General features: G+C 48.6%; 9 protein-coding genes across 9 annotated transcripts; 6 read left to right on the top strand and 3 right to left on the bottom strand.

Moving 5' to 3' along the window:
- Positions 1-218: 218 nt before the first annotated feature.
- Positions 219-3635, bottom strand: COCVIDRAFT_14750 (hypothetical protein; the record flags this gene model as incomplete). The annotated part of the gene is made up of 2 exons (XM_014702550.1): positions 219-3334; positions 3545-3635. The coding sequence occupies 2 exons, from the start codon at positions 3633-3635 to the stop codon at positions 219-221; spliced, it is 3207 nt and encodes a 1068-aa protein (XP_014558036.1).
- Positions 3636-4188: 553 nt separating this feature from the next.
- Positions 4189-5619, top strand: COCVIDRAFT_95531 (hypothetical protein; the record flags this gene model as incomplete). Its single annotated transcript, XM_014702605.1, has 1 exon — positions 4189-5619. The coding sequence occupies one exon, from the start codon at positions 4189-4191 to the stop codon at positions 5617-5619; it is 1431 nt and encodes a 476-aa protein (XP_014558091.1).
- Positions 5620-5938: 319 nt separating this feature from the next.
- Positions 5939-6682, top strand: COCVIDRAFT_95510 (hypothetical protein; the record flags this gene model as incomplete). Its single annotated transcript, XM_014702606.1, has 1 exon — positions 5939-6682. One exon carries the CDS (start codon positions 5939-5941, stop codon positions 6680-6682), a length of 744 nt encoding a protein of 247 aa, XP_014558092.1.
- Positions 6683-7819: 1137 nt separating this feature from the next.
- Positions 7820-10266, top strand: COCVIDRAFT_95458 (hypothetical protein; the record flags this gene model as incomplete). The annotated part of the gene is made up of 5 exons (XM_014702607.1): positions 7820-8273; positions 8324-8530; positions 8665-8976; positions 9097-9225; positions 9275-10266. 5 exons carry the CDS (start codon positions 7820-7822, stop codon positions 10264-10266), a joined length of 2094 nt encoding a protein of 697 aa, XP_014558093.1.
- A 1219-nt stretch (positions 10267-11485) lies between these two features.
- On the top strand, positions 11486-11975 carry COCVIDRAFT_95493 (hypothetical protein; the record flags this gene model as incomplete). The annotated part of the gene is made up of 2 exons (XM_014702608.1): positions 11486-11776; positions 11847-11975. The coding sequence occupies 2 exons, from the start codon at positions 11486-11488 to the stop codon at positions 11973-11975; spliced, it is 420 nt and encodes a 139-aa protein (XP_014558094.1).
- Positions 11976-13097: 1122 nt separating this feature from the next.
- On the top strand, positions 13098-13310 carry COCVIDRAFT_95361 (hypothetical protein; the record flags this gene model as incomplete). The annotated part of the gene is made up of 1 exon (XM_014702609.1): positions 13098-13310. One exon carries the CDS (start codon positions 13098-13100, stop codon positions 13308-13310), a length of 213 nt encoding a protein of 70 aa, XP_014558095.1.
- A 1586-nt stretch (positions 13311-14896) lies between these two features.
- COCVIDRAFT_51260 (hypothetical protein) lies at positions 14897-16093 on the bottom strand (the record flags this gene model as incomplete). The annotated part of the gene is made up of 1 exon (XM_014702610.1): positions 14897-16093. A coding segment is annotated over one exon (1197 nt), but the record flags the coding sequence as incomplete, so codon positions are not given.
- A 134-nt stretch (positions 16094-16227) lies between these two features.
- Positions 16228-16674, bottom strand: COCVIDRAFT_36502 (hypothetical protein; the record flags this gene model as incomplete). Its single annotated transcript, XM_014702611.1, has 2 exons — positions 16228-16446; positions 16555-16674. The coding sequence occupies 2 exons, from the start codon at positions 16672-16674 to the stop codon at positions 16228-16230; spliced, it is 339 nt and encodes a 112-aa protein (XP_014558097.1).
- A 1088-nt stretch (positions 16675-17762) lies between these two features.
- On the top strand, positions 17763-18002 carry COCVIDRAFT_95527 (hypothetical protein; the record flags this gene model as incomplete). The annotated part of the gene is made up of 1 exon (XM_014702612.1): positions 17763-18002. A coding segment is annotated over one exon (240 nt), but the record flags the coding sequence as incomplete, so codon positions are not given.
- Between the last annotated feature and the right edge of the window lie 662 nt (positions 18003-18664).

Consider the following 18664-nt stretch of genomic DNA (forward strand, 5'->3'; position numbering starts at 1 on the left):
TTACCAACTAAATAGTAACGATGCTCCAACCTGCAAAGAGCCATCAGGAAATCTCCAACAACGTTAGTCAGATAACCTGTCAAGAAAGCCAAGGGGGGGGGGGGGGGGTTATCGCGAGGTACCATGACCCGTCATCGTCGTCGTGAAGGAAAAGAAAAAAAGGTTAAGAAAATCCTCCCGCTCAGCTGAACGATGCAAGTAGATGTGAGTATACCGACCTACTCATCATCATCCATGTCATCCTCGACATATGGCTGATTGTATGACCTGAACTTCTCCCACAAGGTCCTGGGTACATTGTTGGACTTTTCATCGGCCTCTTTAGAAGACTCTTGTCCCGAATGATCCATACCATGATGCTCCTCTGTACCATCGTGAACCGGCTCTTTGCTCTGGGCATCCTTAGGTGCTTTTGGATAGACTGAGCTGAGATTTCCATTGGCGATGGGCTCGAACTGCGCATCTATACCTCTCAAGATCTGACGAGTCGCTGACTTCATCTCACGCTCTTCCTTGATCAGTACTCGCGTAGGTTGGTTAGCGAGCGCACGTGTGTAGTCCATTTCCACGTTGACAGATATTTCAGAGGCTTTGGCTTTTATCTGCCTACGCAGGTTTTTGTACATGGCTTCGAGACGCTTGTCCACTCTCTGAACCGCTTTACGGAACATTGTATGTCGAGCAAGCACAACATGGCTTGTCATGTGTTCCTTCATCCGCTTGAACGACCCCAGACCATTCTGTGCGGCGCATATGTTATATGCATCACGCATCGTGTCCATAATGCAAGGCGTAAAGTTACGATTAGCTTCGCGTTGGATATCGTTCATCTGATTGACAAGATCAACACCATATGCCTTCAAGACATCTTCGTAGATCGGGAGTCGTGTCTTCAAAATGGATACGTTGGCAAGTCCAATCCCAGTGTTTTGAGCACGAACTTCGATGGCTCTGTGGGTATTATTAAGGAGTTTGTTGAGGTCATCGATGTGGCTGTTAAGTGCTTCTGGGAGGCGTCTCTGAAATGTACGCTCCCAGCCTGTAGCGAGCCGCTTCATTATGGGTTCGACAAGATCCGAGTTGAAGTCTCGCTTCCCCACTGCTGTAGAATGGTAGACACCCGCACGGCGGACTACGGCTTTGTACGTGCCCCAATTTAGACCTCCTTGGTCCTTCTGACCCCAGGCGTCAGCTGTTGCAGGCGCAGCCTCGATGGCATCATTGACAAGTTCTGGGAACCTGTCGGAGATTTGAAGCTTCACCTCGGACATCACCTGCTTGACACATGTACGCACGCTGTCATCAAAGCCCGTATTCAGCTCTTCCATCCTTCGCACTAGAAACTCCAGGTGCTGCTGTTTATCTTTCTCACTCAACTTCAAGTCAGGACTGTTCTCCGACGTCCATAGCCTGAAAGTGATCAACAGTTGAAGGAAACCCGCTAGGAATGTTCGGCTTGACTGAATTCGGCCAGCCTCGGTGAGCTTCTTGCAATGAATCTGGAGCTGCGGGATTTCAGTCTCTTCTAAACTTGTGAAGCCGTGCACATTGTCGTCCTTCTGCATGCGCCCACACATCTTTTGATATGCTCTGCTGCTGACACAGAAGACGGGTAAGGACTTCGCGACTTGCTCATAATTGCGCATCTCTTCATCAGGGTCAAAGCTGTCCTCATTTGTTTCAGCAGCGTTCTCTTGGTCAATTTCCCTGATACCTGCAGCAAAATCTTGCTGAATAGCAGATCTGGAGTAGAGATTGCGTCCAGCAATGCAGATCCGGCTCATCTCTGCTTTGATCTTACCCTTTTCGGTTTGCAACGTTCTGACTTGAGGTCTCAGGTTATCAATCGCACGTTGCATCTTAGTGTTTTCCTGCCGAGCGTTCTTCTTGTTCTCCCTTAGCTCCTTGATCTTGCTCCTGATGTCCAACTCAGACAGTAAGACTCGCTCAACCTGGAACTGAACTTCGTCATCGGAGTCGGAGATTTTGTCGTCAGAGCCAGAAACTTCATCATCAGAGTTCTGTTGTAACTTCTGTCTCTTCAACGGTTGTCTATCCAAGCTGGTATTTTTGCGCTTCTTGGGCTGAGTGATAGGTGCGTACACTAGCTCTCCCTCTTGTACTCGCGCTTCGAGTGCCTCCCAGGTCTCAATTTCCTCGGCCAAGTTTTCCATCGCAAGTTTGTATACTTGCTGTGACTCTTTAAGTTCTTTGATTCTGCCCTGAACTTGTCCGATCTGTTCGTCGTAACTCCCGCTTTGCTGTTCGAGTTCTGCGATCTCTCCATCCAGCTCAAGACTATCAACCGCCTTAGTGATGGAAATATCGTCTGTTTTTGAGCAAATGAACGTTACGTTCGAAAAGCCACCGTCGTACTTTAACTGGCGCTTGAAAGAGTCTCCAAGAAGAGTCTTGGCAGCTTTGTCGTCTACAGCGCGATTGATCGGAGCAACGATCCACAGACCCGTGCATTGCTTTATGTAACCCTGAGCTACGGCAGCTCTAGCAACATTACTGTCGTGGACGCCTGGCAGATCCACAATTACGGCGCCTGTTGATAGCGCTGAGCTCTTGGTGTATATCTTGACGACTTTGATCAAAGGCCAGTACTCCATCTCAGATGACGAGGTTTGCGGCTTACTCTTGCTTTTGTTCTTTTTGGACACCTTTTCTTTACTGTCGACGTATTTTTGGAGCTCAATATAGAAATTTTCTGACCAGCTCATGTGTATCTGTTTAGTGGTTCCGAGAACGCTACTGACAGCGATATCCGACATGAGAGTGGGTATAGTGCTCTCGTGCAATTTATCCTTTGGCACAGATGGATAAACAGCGTGAAACTTTGCCCATGCAACGCCGGCATCGGAGTTTGAATCCTGGGCTTCGCGCGATAGTGTGTCATTCTCAGAAGAAAACTCTCGCATAAGTACTAAGAGCTCTTTTTCCCAATCTTCGGGACTGATGAACTCGATCTCCGCACGATACTTGGAAGAAGCTTGGTCACTGTTGTTCCAAGATATCTCAGTAACAACAGCGGTGCAAGCCCGCATGCAGTTGGTAGGGACGAGGCGCTCTTCATTAAGCATCGCGTTGATTACACTGGTCTTTCCAGCTCCTGTGTTGCCTACCACACCTATGACAGTGCGCTTTCGCTGAGCTTGTAGAATCAGTGTTGCTATAGTCTTTATCCAGGAGGCCACCTCTATGTTGGGCTTAGATGCAGTGCAATTGACAAAGGTCTGCTTGAAGCTTTCGAGGATTTGCATCGCTCGAGCTGCGCTAGCTTCGAGGATGGCGGAATTCTGCAGTTCAATGATGCGTCGAATGTTTCGGTCTAGATGGGCAAGGTCTTGTTCATTACCCTCGCCCGGAGATAACTGGGAGACGTAGGCGTCAAATCTCATTCTCTCTATCATTGCCATATCTTCGAGCTGTAGACTTGGCGAGGGTGAAGGTGATCTTTCGTGTTTAATGCGGGCTCGTTTTACGTCTAGCACAGGGCCGTTAATAGAAGGACTGAGTGTTATAGAGAGAACAAACGTACCATTGTGAAGCTCGGTAGGTAGAGTCGCACCAATGTCTTTCTCGTTTCTATCTTCTGCGTTCATACTTGACTGCATCGGATCGGTAGTCATGGAAGCGGCTATCCACTGGTGATGTATTTGATGTTGACGAGTTGAGCAGAGCAATGGACATTAGAAGACAAGAAAAAGAGGTTGCCGAAAAATAACTTTTCATCTAGGCATTGCCATGAAAGTGAGCGTGAGTTTATCCGCTAGTGACTGCGGCAAACGCTCAGCAAACACAACTGTGGGGCTGTAGAGGCGCACTAGTTGCGTTCTGTCACGTGACGGCATTTGGCTAGGGTTCTGGCGGTAGCTTCGGGAACACTGGCATACTCCGCTAAAGCTGTGTTCAGTTATGTCGTAGTATAGACACGTTGACATGTTAGTTTGATCCAGATAGTATCATGGAGATCAACTGAGGCAAATACGCGCATTGTATGGCATTCACTTTGTTGCATTCTCAACACTGTCTTTCACTATCAGCGTCGTCTTTCCCATCTTCGAGCTTTGTCTCGCTATGCTACTGTCAAAATTCAACAATGGCCTTGTTTCTATTATGTATACTAGCTGAAGACCTCGAAGTATAGATGCCTAAATCTCAATTCCATATCCTAAAGTAACGATGAGTGCGACACCACGACCGAAGCGTAAGGCCCCCAAAGCTGGTTCAGGAATCAATGGACTCATTACAGCATGTAACCAGAATGATCGCTTCAAACTTTTAGAGGATCCCACCGTTTTCCCGGGAGACTTGGACAACCCTATCCATACTGTATTTTCCAAGTTGGATAGTACAGGACCGATGAAGCAGATGCTGCAGCTGGCGTCGCATTTCCTTAGCCACGATGCACTTTTATCCTTCTTTATACCCTTGTTGTACGGCCGCGAACTTAAGGGCGTTATCAATAGCACATATAAATCCTATCTTTCCAATCCTCTGGTCAGTGCGTCCAGAGAAAATTATCGACTATATCTAGCTGGTGTGCGCGATGCGTTGGAATGTCTCAGTCACAGCGTTTCATTTTATTTTGTGTCACCTGTAAAACGGGTGTATGCACGCACTCTGAGAGAAGACGAACCATCAACTCACAGCACAGAATGTTATTCCCTATTCCAGCGAAAGTATTCTTGCAAGATTGAGTTAGCGGACTATTTCAAGAGCTACTATACCAGCGGTGAGTACGCCGCAGCGTCTCCATGTGCGCAGTTTCGCCACGATTTTCTCTTTGCCACTACGCTCGTACATGAGGTAGTCCATGCCATCGGTGTGCTGCGGCGAGGCAACCTTGACGAACCATATATTCGAGCTGATTGCCCAGATACCGAGTGGGGGTATGGCTGGGAGCATTTCATGTTTGGTTGCGTTATTAATCCACAAGATAGATCTAAGCCTGGGACACATCTACTGATGCGCAAAACATGGGCAGATCCGAAAACAGCGGAAGAGGCTGGAGGCAAAGAGTACTCAGATGTTTCTATGTCTTACATTGCGCAGTGGTTTCGCAAAGACACATGGGACATAGTTCGCAAGCAAGGGCCAACTGCAATTGCTGCTCCCATTACCCATTTTAAGATTCAGTCTTCGAACAAGCTCAGGGCTTGGGTGGTTAAAAGCGATTGCCCAGAAATCATAGATGATTTGATTGAACTACATGAACAATGGGGAAGATGTGCCATAAAGCCCAGCCCTGTATCAGGTTCTCCAACAAAAAACAATGGCCGTGTGCGATGTACGAAGATTCTATGGCAGTCCATGACTCCTGAGCAGCTCCAGGAACATAATGTACCTATACCGGTTCGTGCACCGCAAAGCATAAAAAGTCCTCTGCTGTCGTTCCAGAATCACCCAAAGAGCCAGCTGAAAACGTGTGAAAATATGCACACGGCTCTTGCATCCGATAAAGAAGATACTGCACTCTACAACACCCTCGATTCCGATTGTCGTCCTACTCGGAAGCGGCGCGCAGGTCCAGCGGAAGAATGCGGCCAAGCTAAAAAGGTTAAAAGGCTAGAAACAGGAGTTAGTCTAGATTCGCGTCGCCCAATCTCTTAGATAGTAGAGAGGTCATCGCACTTTATAGAAATAAAACAGTTATGTATAACTTTCGGCACTCCCCAAATTCCTTGATTGTATGCGATCATTTGCGACAAATGATCCAGCTTCACACATCACATATGCCGATTGTTTGATAACCGTGTATAACGACATCAAACCGGCTTGAAGATCACTGTCTCAGAGACGAATATTCTTGAACTCAAATTTGTCTCATGTTGTGAATAGCCATTACTATAACATCTGCTAACGATCTCATTGTCCGTCCTACATTCAGCTGTTCACGATCTTCACTTTCACACCAATAAATTTCGCCATCATGCCTTCTCGGCCTAGCCTACCATCCCACAATGTCTTTGTCAAAGACCTCATGATATCTGTCTCTCCATGCTCAGCAGACAACCACTGCCCGATATGCAAAGAAGAATATGACGAAAAGCACCTCCCCACCCTTCTCCGACCCTGCGGTCACATTTTCGGAAAACAATGTATACATTCGTGGTTTGCGGAGGGCATCAACACATGTCCCCTGGATAGAAACCAGCTCTTTGACTCGTCTACGTATGCTGAGAAAGACGAAGCTCGGCCGTCACCTCCTGTCGGTGACACTTCAACCCAACGAAACAGCACCAGGTTTAGCAACGCGAGAAGAAGCGAAGGCTTCCGTGGAAGGAGTCGGAGTATGGGCTATCTACTGTGTCTCAGCGGTGAAATCATCGCAGTAGATGGTTACGTAACACCAAACGGATGTCGTCGCCTGGTCCGCGATCTTTGGTATGAAATTGGCGTTTTGTTCGAACGCTTGCTGATTCACCCTGACGAGCTTGATCCTCTGTCTGTGAGCGATGACGAGATCCGTAGCTCCATCCTCGACGCGCTACCACGAGGCATTCATGTTGATGAAACAGCATGGCCAGCAATGGGGCATGTAGCAAGGACCATGTTGAATCGCTATAGCGTGGCATATGCGGAGGGATTTCAAGCGAGGATGACGGTTGAGGACGCAATGTGCTGGGGGCAAGATATCTGGGATATTTGTGGTCTAGATAGTACTGAAGATTGATGATAGTACAATTGCTATCATCTCTGCTGTCTGTTCTCTTTTGGGCTACGATAGGAGAAGAATTTTGATGTTGCCCCTTACTCAACGCATATAGCTGCTGTAGCCTTCATAGCCCTTTTATATGTCAACGACATGACTTGGTGTTGTCTCCTTAAGAGACTTATGTAATTAGAAAAGAATCTGATGTATCGAGCTGGGATGATGGAAGGGCCCAACCCAAACCAATTTGCAAAAGACCAAGTGCGAAGTTACTGTTGCAGCACTGATCACGCATTTGATAATTAGACGTTCTCACATAAGCCCTTGGTAATTATGGAAGATGGAGAGGAGCTGGTGATGAAGTTCGTCGACTTGGTCTTCTCCAATTTCATGCAAGCTATTACTGGCAAAATGTCCAGAACTTGCTACAGCATCTGCCAAGAAATAACGACTCCCTACCCTTGTCAAAAGTCTCTATTAATACGTAGAAATTCATTGTTTATCTCACTGCTTACCCGGCAGTCTGTATGCAAGTGGTCAGTCGCGGAATATGACCGGGTCTCCAACCGCCCCACAGCTCAATTGGAACGCTCGGACTCGGCGTGAGTTACAACTCTGATTCCCGGTAGATTTTCGAAACATCTCCAAAGCCCAGTATCCATAAACCTCCTCTAAAATCACTGGATTGCTGGTGGCAAGTGTGTTGTCACATGATGACGTTATAGCCGTTCTGAAGTGTCCTCGAAGGCTACGGAATTTCTGGAACGAGCACGGGCTAACCCTAACCGGCCCTCTCACCCCCCACATTTCGATCAATACCCTCAGTCGACCAAAAACTTCAACATATTACAAAGGGCTATACCATTTATCTTCTTATTAGACGGCTTCGACTGCAAGATTGTCCAACAGTCGGTGCTGTACAGTTATTTTGATTGCCGTTCCACTCCGGCCACAGCCCGGTCAAAAATCCTCACCGCCCACACTTCTTGGTTGCGCAACAGTAGCAGAACCCAAATACATACGCCAATTGTCCTACTGAGATTTATATACTGGCATCTTATTTATATAAGTACCAGTAGATTGCGGCACGATCTCTACCAGTACAGCTACTTCGTGGTACCAATTCAAGTAATCCACTTTGGACTGGCGTCCGCGACTATGATGCCCAACACAAACACCCCCTACAATCCTGCAGCTCACAGCACACCTACCACACTACTCCCAGAAGAGGTTTTCGGCTACATTGATGTTGTAACATTGGCAGATATCCACCGGTACCTCCGGGAGAGTGAGGCACAGGATGACATCGACCTTGCGGCATGGATCCAGGAGAACTATCTTTACGGTGTTGAAAAAGACCAACCTACAGCGACGATTCGTACAGCCCAAGGCTTTGCTCAGTTGGATCGAGCATACCGCCGAGTGCGATCACTCACTAACAAGGCTCAAGACAAGTGGCCGTTCTTTGACAGAAATTTCAAGGAAATGTCCTCAGCCACAGTGCGGAACAACGCACGCGGTGAGGCTGCCCCGGGAGTATTATATCCGATTGAAAAAGCGCAGAAGGCCTCGACTGCAGTTGAGCAGCTGGGTGCTTCATCCATATCCAATAGTAAGTGGAGTGAATTTGAAACTATTTTGAATAGCTCAAAGTAACTTTAGCTTCTTCAGCCCCGGGGCTCCAGGTGCCGTTTGCTTCGGTAAAGCCAAGCCGCCACCAGCTTTGTAAACAGGAGGAAACTCGTCCAGCGCAACAGAACCCAACTCTTCTCCCGTCCAATCTACCAGCAACTCCTGCTCAGCAGCAGGCACGTGAGAAGGTCTTAGTTCATTCCAAGAATTTGGCACAAGAGACTTCCATGTGTACGGGTACGTTGATTCGCATAATAGAGTCATGCTCACTTCACTGCACCCCACTTCTAACTTCTCACGGTCATTACCGACAATGCCTGGTCATAATAATACCCTTGTAATTGGCTTTTCGACTAACATGACACTCGCAGACACTACTACAGACGCCAACAGCCGAGAAATGATTGAAGCTGAACTGCCGCAGCCTGCGCCAACTTCAATCGGACGGACGCGCGACGCAGCTGAAGATGTCAAGATAGAGAACCCGTCTACCAGTCCATCGAGTGGTTCCAAACTTAACGATGATGACTCCAAAGCGAACCCCGTTCGAGATGCTGGAGGTGGCAAGGTCCGTGGACCGAATGGGCGATATCTGTCCAAGGATGACGATTTGTCCAGCCTGAAGAAGATTAAGAAACCCAGAGGAAAGGGTGGTAGACCAAGATTGAAGTCATCTGACGAAAGTAAGTTCATCTCGCCGCTTCTGTCACCCATGCGCAGTCACTGTTACCCTCTGCACATTTCGGTTGACCAGGCGCAAGAGCTACATTTGATCATGAAATACACATACTTACAAAGCCTAGATCATTTGATGACGGTGGATGGATTTTCAGATAAGCCCGAGGAGCTGTCAACTGGAGACGAGGATGTCTCCGTTGAAGTGCAGACACCTTCGACACCACCTCCGGACCAAAAGATAGAGGAACAGAACAGTAGGTGAAGGAAGAACTCGTACATCTGTTTTTGCTAACATTTTTGTAGAGAGCAACCCGGCTACTACACTCGCAGTCCTTGATACCACATCACCCCTTACTACCAAAAATGAGACTGAGAACCAAGCGACTTCCTTGACAGAGTCTACTCCTGCATACCTTGCAGCTGAAGCTGATCCGGTGCTTTCAAACTTGGATCGTCTACCGCCTAATTCCCGTAGGGCCATTAAGAGGAAGAGCGAGCCGGTTGTTCAGGAAGGGGAGCGCAAACGCGGTAGATATGGCGGCATAGTGGGCCGCCCGCGGAAGTCGGAACAACGTGAAAACCGCCAAAGTGCTCAGGGAAACGATTTAATACAAGTTCATGGAGAACATGGGCCAGATTCATTACCCCAGATGACGACACGTCGAAGTGCCAGGCAATCTGCTGCAGCGAACTTGGATACTTCGAAGGCCGACGAGCTAACGTCCGAGCATGAACAAAAAGACTCGAAGCTTTTGGAGAAAGAAGTAACAGCAGAAACTTCCCCGAGCAATGAAAGTATGACCACAGCGGAAGACAAGACTATGGGAGGCATGGAGGAGAAAGACATGCCTACCATTCACAAGAACACTCCTGCACCTGCCCGTAAATCAAAGAAAAAAGGCGCACGCTCGTCAGCTGAGCCTAGTACTCGCAAGCGTTCGGCTAAAACCCCGAAAGCAGATCTATCGAAGATGAGTTTGGAGAAAACCGCTCCCGTCCCCGCAACGGCATCGTCTACAGATATGGAGAAAGACGGAACCACGCCAACTTCGTCTGATTCAGCCGGTTTTATTACGGTCAGCGGAACAAAGAAAACTCATACTGGTCACTTGGAGTTGTTTGCGCGTCTGACTACCGGTCACGGTATCATCGAGTTCCCCATTCCCACCGATCAGCTTAACAGCGATGAGGCGAAGATGGTTGAAAAGTACGCCGAGTGGAACGCGCAACCAGATGCAGTCCCAGTCCCGTATGATCAGTTCCGCCAGATCTTCTCCTTCGCTAAAACGAATTGATGGGCTAGTCTTATATGGTATTCGAGGTCATAGTGAGAGTTCGGGGTAAAGGAATATGTACAAGTAGATTGATTGATCAATTGATTCATTTAGTCTTCTATAGATCATGTAATCGGGCCAAGCCCAGGACTTACCTAGCACTGAATTTAAACACCTGCGTATATGTTTAATACGCAAAAGTGGTATTCTCTTCGTTTTCCCTGTCATAACCTGAGGACGTATCGTAGTTCTCTACGTTGCTAGATTCTTCACTATGGTATCGTATAATCTCCCGAGACAAAAAGCACATCCGTCTAAAAACTAAAATGGCTGTGGCTGTATTCAAGTATATCTGCAACCGATCCGCACTTGAAAGTGTCAGTGACATCCCTAATCGCATAGTAAGCCTGCAACTTGGCCTCCTTGACCCTTCCCCTCGTTCTTCTAGAACACGTAAATTAGTAATAGCACCGAAAAAAGCGTTTACCTTGACATTTTAGAGCGTGCGTTTTTTCCAAGTGAGTTCTTGGTTTTCCTGCAGTCACCTTATAGACACAATTAAGAGTGGGAATACGGGGTTTTCGTTTGCGCTAGAAAGGCGCAGGGGCGGGGGTGGTATGTGCTATGTATATTAGAAGACTGGGGTTGAGCATGATTGAGACAGAGAAGAAGGGGAGATGTAAATGATATAGCAACCAAGAAGCTATTTAATGCAAAGAGAGAGAGAGAGAGCCAGAGGACTAGAAGGGAAAGCGATGTGAAGCACAAGAGACTTAGCTGTAATACAGGAGTGATTGGATATACAACGGAGAGCAACACATCATGCCGTAGCTGACGCCAAGGTAGGTATATTGCTCGGGCCGTTTAACTTTAAGAACAAATTACTGGGGTGGAGGGATCAAGACAACTTAGTTGAGATGACCACTAACCGCAATCGGGAACCGTCGTGCCTAGCGCTTCCCTATGCGTGAGAACATCTCAGTGCAGACACGACACGGGCCTACAAATATTACCTAGCTGGTACGTTTGTTGTATGCCCAGCAGGGCGTACTGCGTACACAGTATTTCACGCTGCTACCTCGGCGGCTCGGCGAAGTAGCTCGTCGGGACTTTAATGATGATAGACAGCAACTTACTCACTATATAAGAAATCGAGGATCCCTCCCAAGAATGTACTCTCTACCTCGACATCAAGAACGAATAGATCAAAGCAAATCTCGAACCGACACAAATCCTCAACATGCACGCCAGCTCCTTCATCGCTCTCGCCCTCGGCGCCACCGCCGTCTCTGCGGCCGCTTTCCCCAACGTCGAAGCCAGACAGCAGTCATGCGAGCCGTACTGCAACTTCCCCAACCTCCCCAAGATCCTCGACTGCCCGAGAAATGGCGGCCAACGCCTCACTAAAGACGTCGTTGCCAAAGCGCTTCTTGCCGCTGATAGGAGTGAACCACCGCGCGAGACCAGTGCCAACAACCTTGCTACGTCGCATTGCAACGGATCGCGATTTTCCGGCATTCCTCTCTGGACTGTAAGTCTCTCTTGATAACGCAATAGCTAGTATCTTATCTTAATCGCAATACTAACGTGGAGATGTATAGACTGACTTGCCTAACGGAGCTGGCGGTGCTTACTATGCTATGGCACGTAACGGCACCTTTTGGCTTTGCGGCACGATTTCGACGGCAGTTGGGTCACCTGTGCGCACTAGCTGCACTTTCAAGAACTAAGTTTGGGGCTAGAGATATCTGTATACATTTGAAGTTGTCTAATAAGGGTCACTGTAAATAGAAAATAAAGTGTTAATGTAATGCTTCCCTCTTAGATCTTGCTAATAAGCATGTTATTATAATCAAGTACATAATATGTTATAGCTTAAGTATCGAATTAACTTTAGTAGCAAACTTGACCAAATTGATGCGAGAAACAGAACAAGCTTCTTGATACTATCTTGAATAGGTAAGTCCAGCTGAGGTTGTGCTTGGTAGTGATAGACTGCATGCCGTTTTACTTTATGAAACTACAAAGGCTCGTATACATCACGTGGAGAACTGGCTATTCACGTGTTCGTTTAGACCGTTGTACGTCGACGGAGGCCTTGAACGAGGAGTCCCTTGAATGATGTCACGTGAAATGGGCTTGGCACAGGACGCCTGGTTTGGGGTTGTTATTTTGGGGCCAGCAACGGACGAATTTGTTTATTTCCTCGATCCACTTGTTACAGGTTATCATGACAATGTGACGTATGGTATGACTCGGTTCTCGGCGTGTCCGGCCAAACCTTACTTAAAGAGTGAAGCCTTTTTTCTGAATACTATCACTGGAGGGGATACACAGTTCCGATGATCATCCTGACAGATAATACGGACGTGTTCCTATTTCAACTTTTAGATATAGCACTCCGTCTTCGGAACGGTAAAGTAGATGACATTAGTCAAACCCGCGCTTTTCGCCTTCATGTCTACTCTACAAGCTTGCATAGCGTGACCAACAAAACCAAAACCCGGTCGTCCACGAACTGCAAAAGGAAGCTCGCAAATCCAATGCCATCAGCCAAAGCGTACCTGAAAAGGCATGTAGCATGTCGACTTCCCCCTTAACGACAATCACGGCAACCACTGCCCAGGCACTCCACGCCCTCCCGGCCTCGCCGCCACCTATCACACCCCCCATACCCTATCACTTCGTACCAACCCCCTCCCATGCAACAAAAAACGCATCCAAGAAACGATCACCAGCCGCCCAAGTCCTCCTCTCACCTCCTTATCTTCACCACCACTCCAATCTCCGCCATGCACCCATTTCTATTTTCAACCCCAGCGCTGTTCACATGTCCCCCGGGCCGCATATGCATGAGGCGTGCAGCTTGCATAGCCCTCGCCCATCCACCATCCACCATCCACCATCCAAATCCCCCTCCCTCCCTCCATCTCCACACATCCCACCCATCCATCCATCCATTCATCCATCTAATCTCACGCCTTAGTACGCATACACGAACCCACCCCATCTTGCAAATCCCGTGCCACAATCAAAAACCCCACAACCCGTTTTTTTTTTCTTGACACGCAACACGCAACTCACACCGTTACCCGGTGTCGTATAACATTACACTTGCTTAGCCTACGCCACTCCCACTTTTTTTTTCTTTCTCCCGCTGATCGTCGTTTCGCGGGTTTCGGCAGGTACGGACGCCGAGGATCGTTTGGGGTTTTTTTGGTTAAGTAAACGGTGTGAGCAAGTTTGTGGGGTGGTGGGTGGGACTACTACTACTGCTACTACTTCTACTACTACTGCTATCATGCTTGTTCATCCACGCCAAGGGGAGGGACGGGGGACATTGTGGATTTGGAGAGTGGTACCGGCTGTTGTAGTCATGTTTATTCTACGGGTATTTACATAGATACTTGCTATAAAGCGGAGATTTGTGGTTCTTCTGGCCCCCAAAGACGTGTTTATCTTCCCCGCGGAATGGCGAATGTCCGCCCTAGCGTGTATGTGTTGTCTAATGTCCGACCTAGTGCGTCTTTGTCGCTTGCGTGATTGTTTGACGGCTAGGCGTGCATGTGGTAAGGCGTGGGCGGACATGGCCGATGTCACGAGTAAGTAGTATAGTGATGTGTGGTTTTTACTATGGAATTTTGCAATGAGGCATTGAAGTATTTGGGAGTTCAAACTCCAATTGATTATGTTCTATGTCTGTACGCTGTTGCAATTCGAAACTTCTGAGACAGTGACGAAGTTACAAAGTACTATTTGATCTCTCCTCCTCCTCGGAACTTGTTATAAAGATCAGCATCTCATGACGGAGGTTTGTCCAACATCAAGTCTCCGCTCCGTTAAGGCATTCCGCGAGGCTTACTTTACTTGTCGTCACTTAAACATTGGCGTTGGCCATCTTCATATATTACGTTCGGACCCACTGTGAATGAAACGTGATGGACCATGCATCCTATGCGAAGAGGCGTACGACCCCTGTTGAGGATATTACTCATACCCATGCGCAGAGCATTTGCGGGTGTGGGGGCTGCATTTCCCGATGCGGTAAGAACGGAGAATACAAAGGCCGCATCAGGGTGTACGTCAACATATCTGGCTCTTTGTCGCATGTGAAAGGAAAGATGACAGGGATTAAAGTTTTCGTTTTTGTGGGTCAGTGCATTCCAGAATGCCCGTATCGCCGTATGGATGGTATGCAGAGTCCTGGTCAATGACTTGTGTGACTTGTAGCGACTATGCAAGTTTGCGCATAATGACGGCTGCGTTTCCGATTCGTATACACTATCCGAGCCAATGCATGGAAAAAAAACCAGGCAGCTTGATCAATGTGCACCAGTGCATCGAGAAGGAACTACAGATCTGTGCTGCTGGATAGCAAGACCATCGTGCTCTGTGATTAACCAGTGGTGATGCTGGGTTTTCTTACACCCGCAAGTAGTGAAAAGAAGGCGTAATCATCATACGACAATGATCAGATCTTGACAGCTCCGCAAGGTATCAAATCTTAGTATTTCAAATCCACGCCACATGCTTTGAATGGCATAATGGTGAAAACTGTTTATCGTAATGCTGCGCTGATTGTCGCGCTTCCATTATCTTCGTTCTGATGTCTTATCACGCTGGACGTACGTGTTCGTCATCTTCGTGTGCGTCGCCATTGTGCCTCTAGTTCTCGTGCCCTCGCTGCAGCCTCCAGTCTCTTTCGCTCTGCCATTTCTTCCTGGCTCTGTTGGTAATTGGGTAACTCATCGTCTCCTCGCGGTGGGTCGTTCAGTCCTAACAATTCCAGTTCCGCGTTTACTTCATCCATCTGTGGAGGTGGTTGCCATGGCTGATACGAGTCCACAAACATATCCAGTGAAGGTTGTGGATGATTGAGCGCGGGCGCTGCTAGTGACGAAATGAGTGGTGGGGGTTCAAAGTTCTGCCAGTCATCTCTTTGTTCTCGCTGGGGCCGTCGCATTGGCGGGGCGCATGATTCCTGGGGGTGCTGCAATGGCAGGGGAATGCTGTCGTTAGTACTCCGACGAGCGAAAAGCGAACCTCGGAGCTGTGGTGGTGCACTGGGAGAGAAAGGTTCAGTGTCGCTCGGCAGACCAGTCATTGCCTCTGCAAAGAGGTGAAATTGTGACATGTCCGTAAAAGGCTCTGTAGGTGAAAGACAAGTCGTATGCGGCCGTGGTCTACTGGGTGCTGTATCGCGTGGTGTCGAGTTGAGGGTTGGGTCAGGAAAGGTGCGAGTTCGGGGCGATATCATTTCGAGGTGGGCATCGGAAGAAACCGTACGTCGTTGCTGAGATAGTGATGGCGGATTCTGTGGCGGCGTAGAATACGGCTGGTACTGGAAGGTTTCTGAGAAATCCGTAGCTGGAAATTGAGTCTGGGGTAGATGTTCTGCGCTGCTGCAGGGCGACTGAACGAAACCACGGGGCGAATTAGGCATACTGTGAGAGTGAATATGCGAGTAACGGGCATGTGTTTCCACACTCAAATCTGTGGAATGCCGTTGGTTCGGTTGGTAGGGTTCGGGCTGCAGAAGTGTCGAGTCTAGTTGGCGGGGAGGCTCGCGACGGAGAAGGCCAAACAATGTCGAGCATTTGCTAGGTTTCCTTTCTGAATTTGAGGGCGAGGGTGGTAGTGGTTTGTTGAGATCTGAGTTTATGATTGGCGGCGATCGCAACGGCGTGGTTGGGTGAGAGGAGCATGAGCTAAATCGGTGTGCCGTGGCTTGGTATGCAGATAGCTTTGGCCCGTCTTCTTCCTCTTCCTGATGTCGGCTCGCAGAAGCCGGAATGTTGTACCAAAGCTCGTTGGCCGGCCGCAGAGGACTGGGTCTGTGACTGTCGTGCGCCATGGGCCTTTGTTGTTGGTGCGGTGTTGAGGCGAGATCAACGCGCAGAAGAAACAGGTCAGCCGGCGCGACTGACTTTGGCGTGGACGACAGGTTCTGGGGCTTATAGCTGGAGATTGTCATGGGGATCGTCAGCAGGTGGGCGGCGGTGGCATGCTAAAGGAAGCTGTGTCGCATGCAGATGAATCCAGGGCTGGGACCAGGGGTAGATAGGCTGGGCCCACGACGATGGTTTTAGAGTAGTGGTTAGATGCAGTGCAATGGTGGAGCGCTACTGCAACATGTAGTATTCGGGCAAACCCAGAGATTAATACCGGTAGCCGAGTTGCAGTCTGACAGGCCCAAGTCTTCTAAGTATGCTTTAGCGAAGCGGATGTATAGTATTACCAGACGGGACGACAGCGAAGTATATGGATCAAGCGGCAAGTGTGGCGTAGCCAAGGATAGTAGTAGCCGACGCAGCGCGCAGGGGCAGGCAGGACAGAGAGTGGTGAATTGCTATGTATGTAGCTATGTGTAGGTACGGAAAAGGAGAGTGATGTTAGCGCATAAGCCAGAAACCACCTGTCCAAACGCATGTCATGACGAGAGCAACAAGATAGATGCGGGGACAGACCCCCAGCTGAAAGAATGGTGTTGACGGAAAGGGATAGAGACTTGAAGAGTCGAAAGGATTTTTGAGGCGGCTTGCTGGCCTAATCCCTCCGGCCAAGGCTCACACGACGCTTATCACACTCAACACGAATACGGCACAAAAAGTGTAGCGAAGGTGCAAGCGGTGAGGCTTAACATGGTCCATGCTACTACCCAACCTCAATGCAGCCAGCCGGCCACCTGAGTCCTCCTCCGCGCATAAAGGGTTGATCATGGACGCGCCGAGCGGGATGCGCGCAAGCGGCAAAAATCCTACTACTCTAGCAATGCAACAGCTCGTGCGAGTGGCAGTGGCAACAGCAACGGTAACGGCAAAAAAGGCGGCCATCCATGATGAGATGAACGATGCAGCGCATGCACTGCCTCAGCTAAATTTAGATGCATGCGCCCTAAAACCACAACGTGGTAACTAGCCGAGGTCCTGGCTGCATGACCTGTCGTTGCCCCGGCCGCAACCATCATCTCGACGCACCATGGCTTGATACTCTAGTGCCGTCAAGCTGCCCAAAACTATTCACTCTTCTCGTCCTGCTCACTGCCGTCTCCATCGGTGCCTTGGCTGCTGACGGCATACGTATGGCCTAGGCCTCTTACATCTCAATCGGCGTCATCACCAATTGTCCACAACATTAAATCAGCCAGCCGTCATCGTCGTATCTAATATCAAACTTTCGGCTCAATGCAAATCGGTCACGTGAGCTCTGCTCCACTACCTTAGCGCGTCGCATTGCAGTGCTAGCATCAAAACTGCTCAAGTCACGCATGTCTGCTTTAATAAACAAGTGGTTGGCTGTGGAGTTTGGCCTTTGCTAGTAGCATGCATCTCCCTCCCTCCGCCTTTATCACAACCTCGCAGAGCTCTTGATTTGCGGGGCGTCTAGTAGGGCCCAAAGATCGGGTCTTGTCATCTTGACCGATCATTTTTTTCCCGTATCCGCTAGTACCCATATGCTACCCCACAATGCGGAAAGTTCCTACCGTCCTCGCCAAACCAAAAAGCACGTCTCTGTAACCCATCCGTATGGTCAGACTTTGTGCAGAGCATAGTAAGCTCGTACGAAATAACGGCGGGACAGTTGTGTCATTCATCGCCCATCTCACGGAGACAATGAACCACGGGTACGGGTCTAGACGTGTGGCGTTAGAGTTTGTACTTTCATACATACAACAACCACTAGTGATATCTCAGGGGTGCACAAGCTCACATAGGATGTGGCGAAGAAACTCGAACCACCAAAATTGCACGGCCTGACGGCTGTCATTTGTACAAACTCTACAATAGGTATCCACGTGTTCGCTATAGTCACGACAGGCATGGCATGCCGCTAGGTATCATGGCTTGTTCTAGGCCTTTTGAGTTTGAACTCGACACAAACTCCTTTTTCTCAGCCCCCTCAAAGAATAACAAAATACAAACTAGTCATGTTTGAATGACGTGAGAAGGGTGCCATTTCATACTAGCAAGGCTCTGTCTCCAACAAAGAGTCATGTGCGTGGACAAGGTGTTGGAAGAACTACGCCAGTGCTTAGACACGCGGACTCGGTTTGTTGTTTCCGTGACACTTCAGTAAATACCATTTCACTTACATAGCTGACTGTATACGCAATTTCAAACGGACAACCCTTTCCGGTCTTATTTCCCTAGTGTTGTCCGCATTGTACCCCTTGGCCGGTAGATACCATCTTTCGATCGTCGGACAAGCTCTTCAAAGATTGACTTTCTTGCCACATGGCTTCTTCAAGGGGGTGGCTTACTTGGACCCATCATCCCATGCATCACTCAGCTGAGGACACCCTGGAAAGCAACAACACACTCGGCCTAAGAGATAAAAACGTGACCAGGTAATTTCATTTAAATTGACCAACCGGAGCTAGTAAATTACGATTAGTCAGAAAAAGGTGATTGAGAGGATC

The sequence above is a fragment of the Bipolaris victoriae genome (genome assembly GCF_000527765.1).
Source record: "Bipolaris victoriae FI3 unplaced genomic scaffold scaffold_29, whole genome shotgun sequence".
Lineage (NCBI taxonomy): Eukaryota > Fungi > Ascomycota > Dothideomycetes > Pleosporales > Pleosporaceae > Bipolaris > Bipolaris victoriae.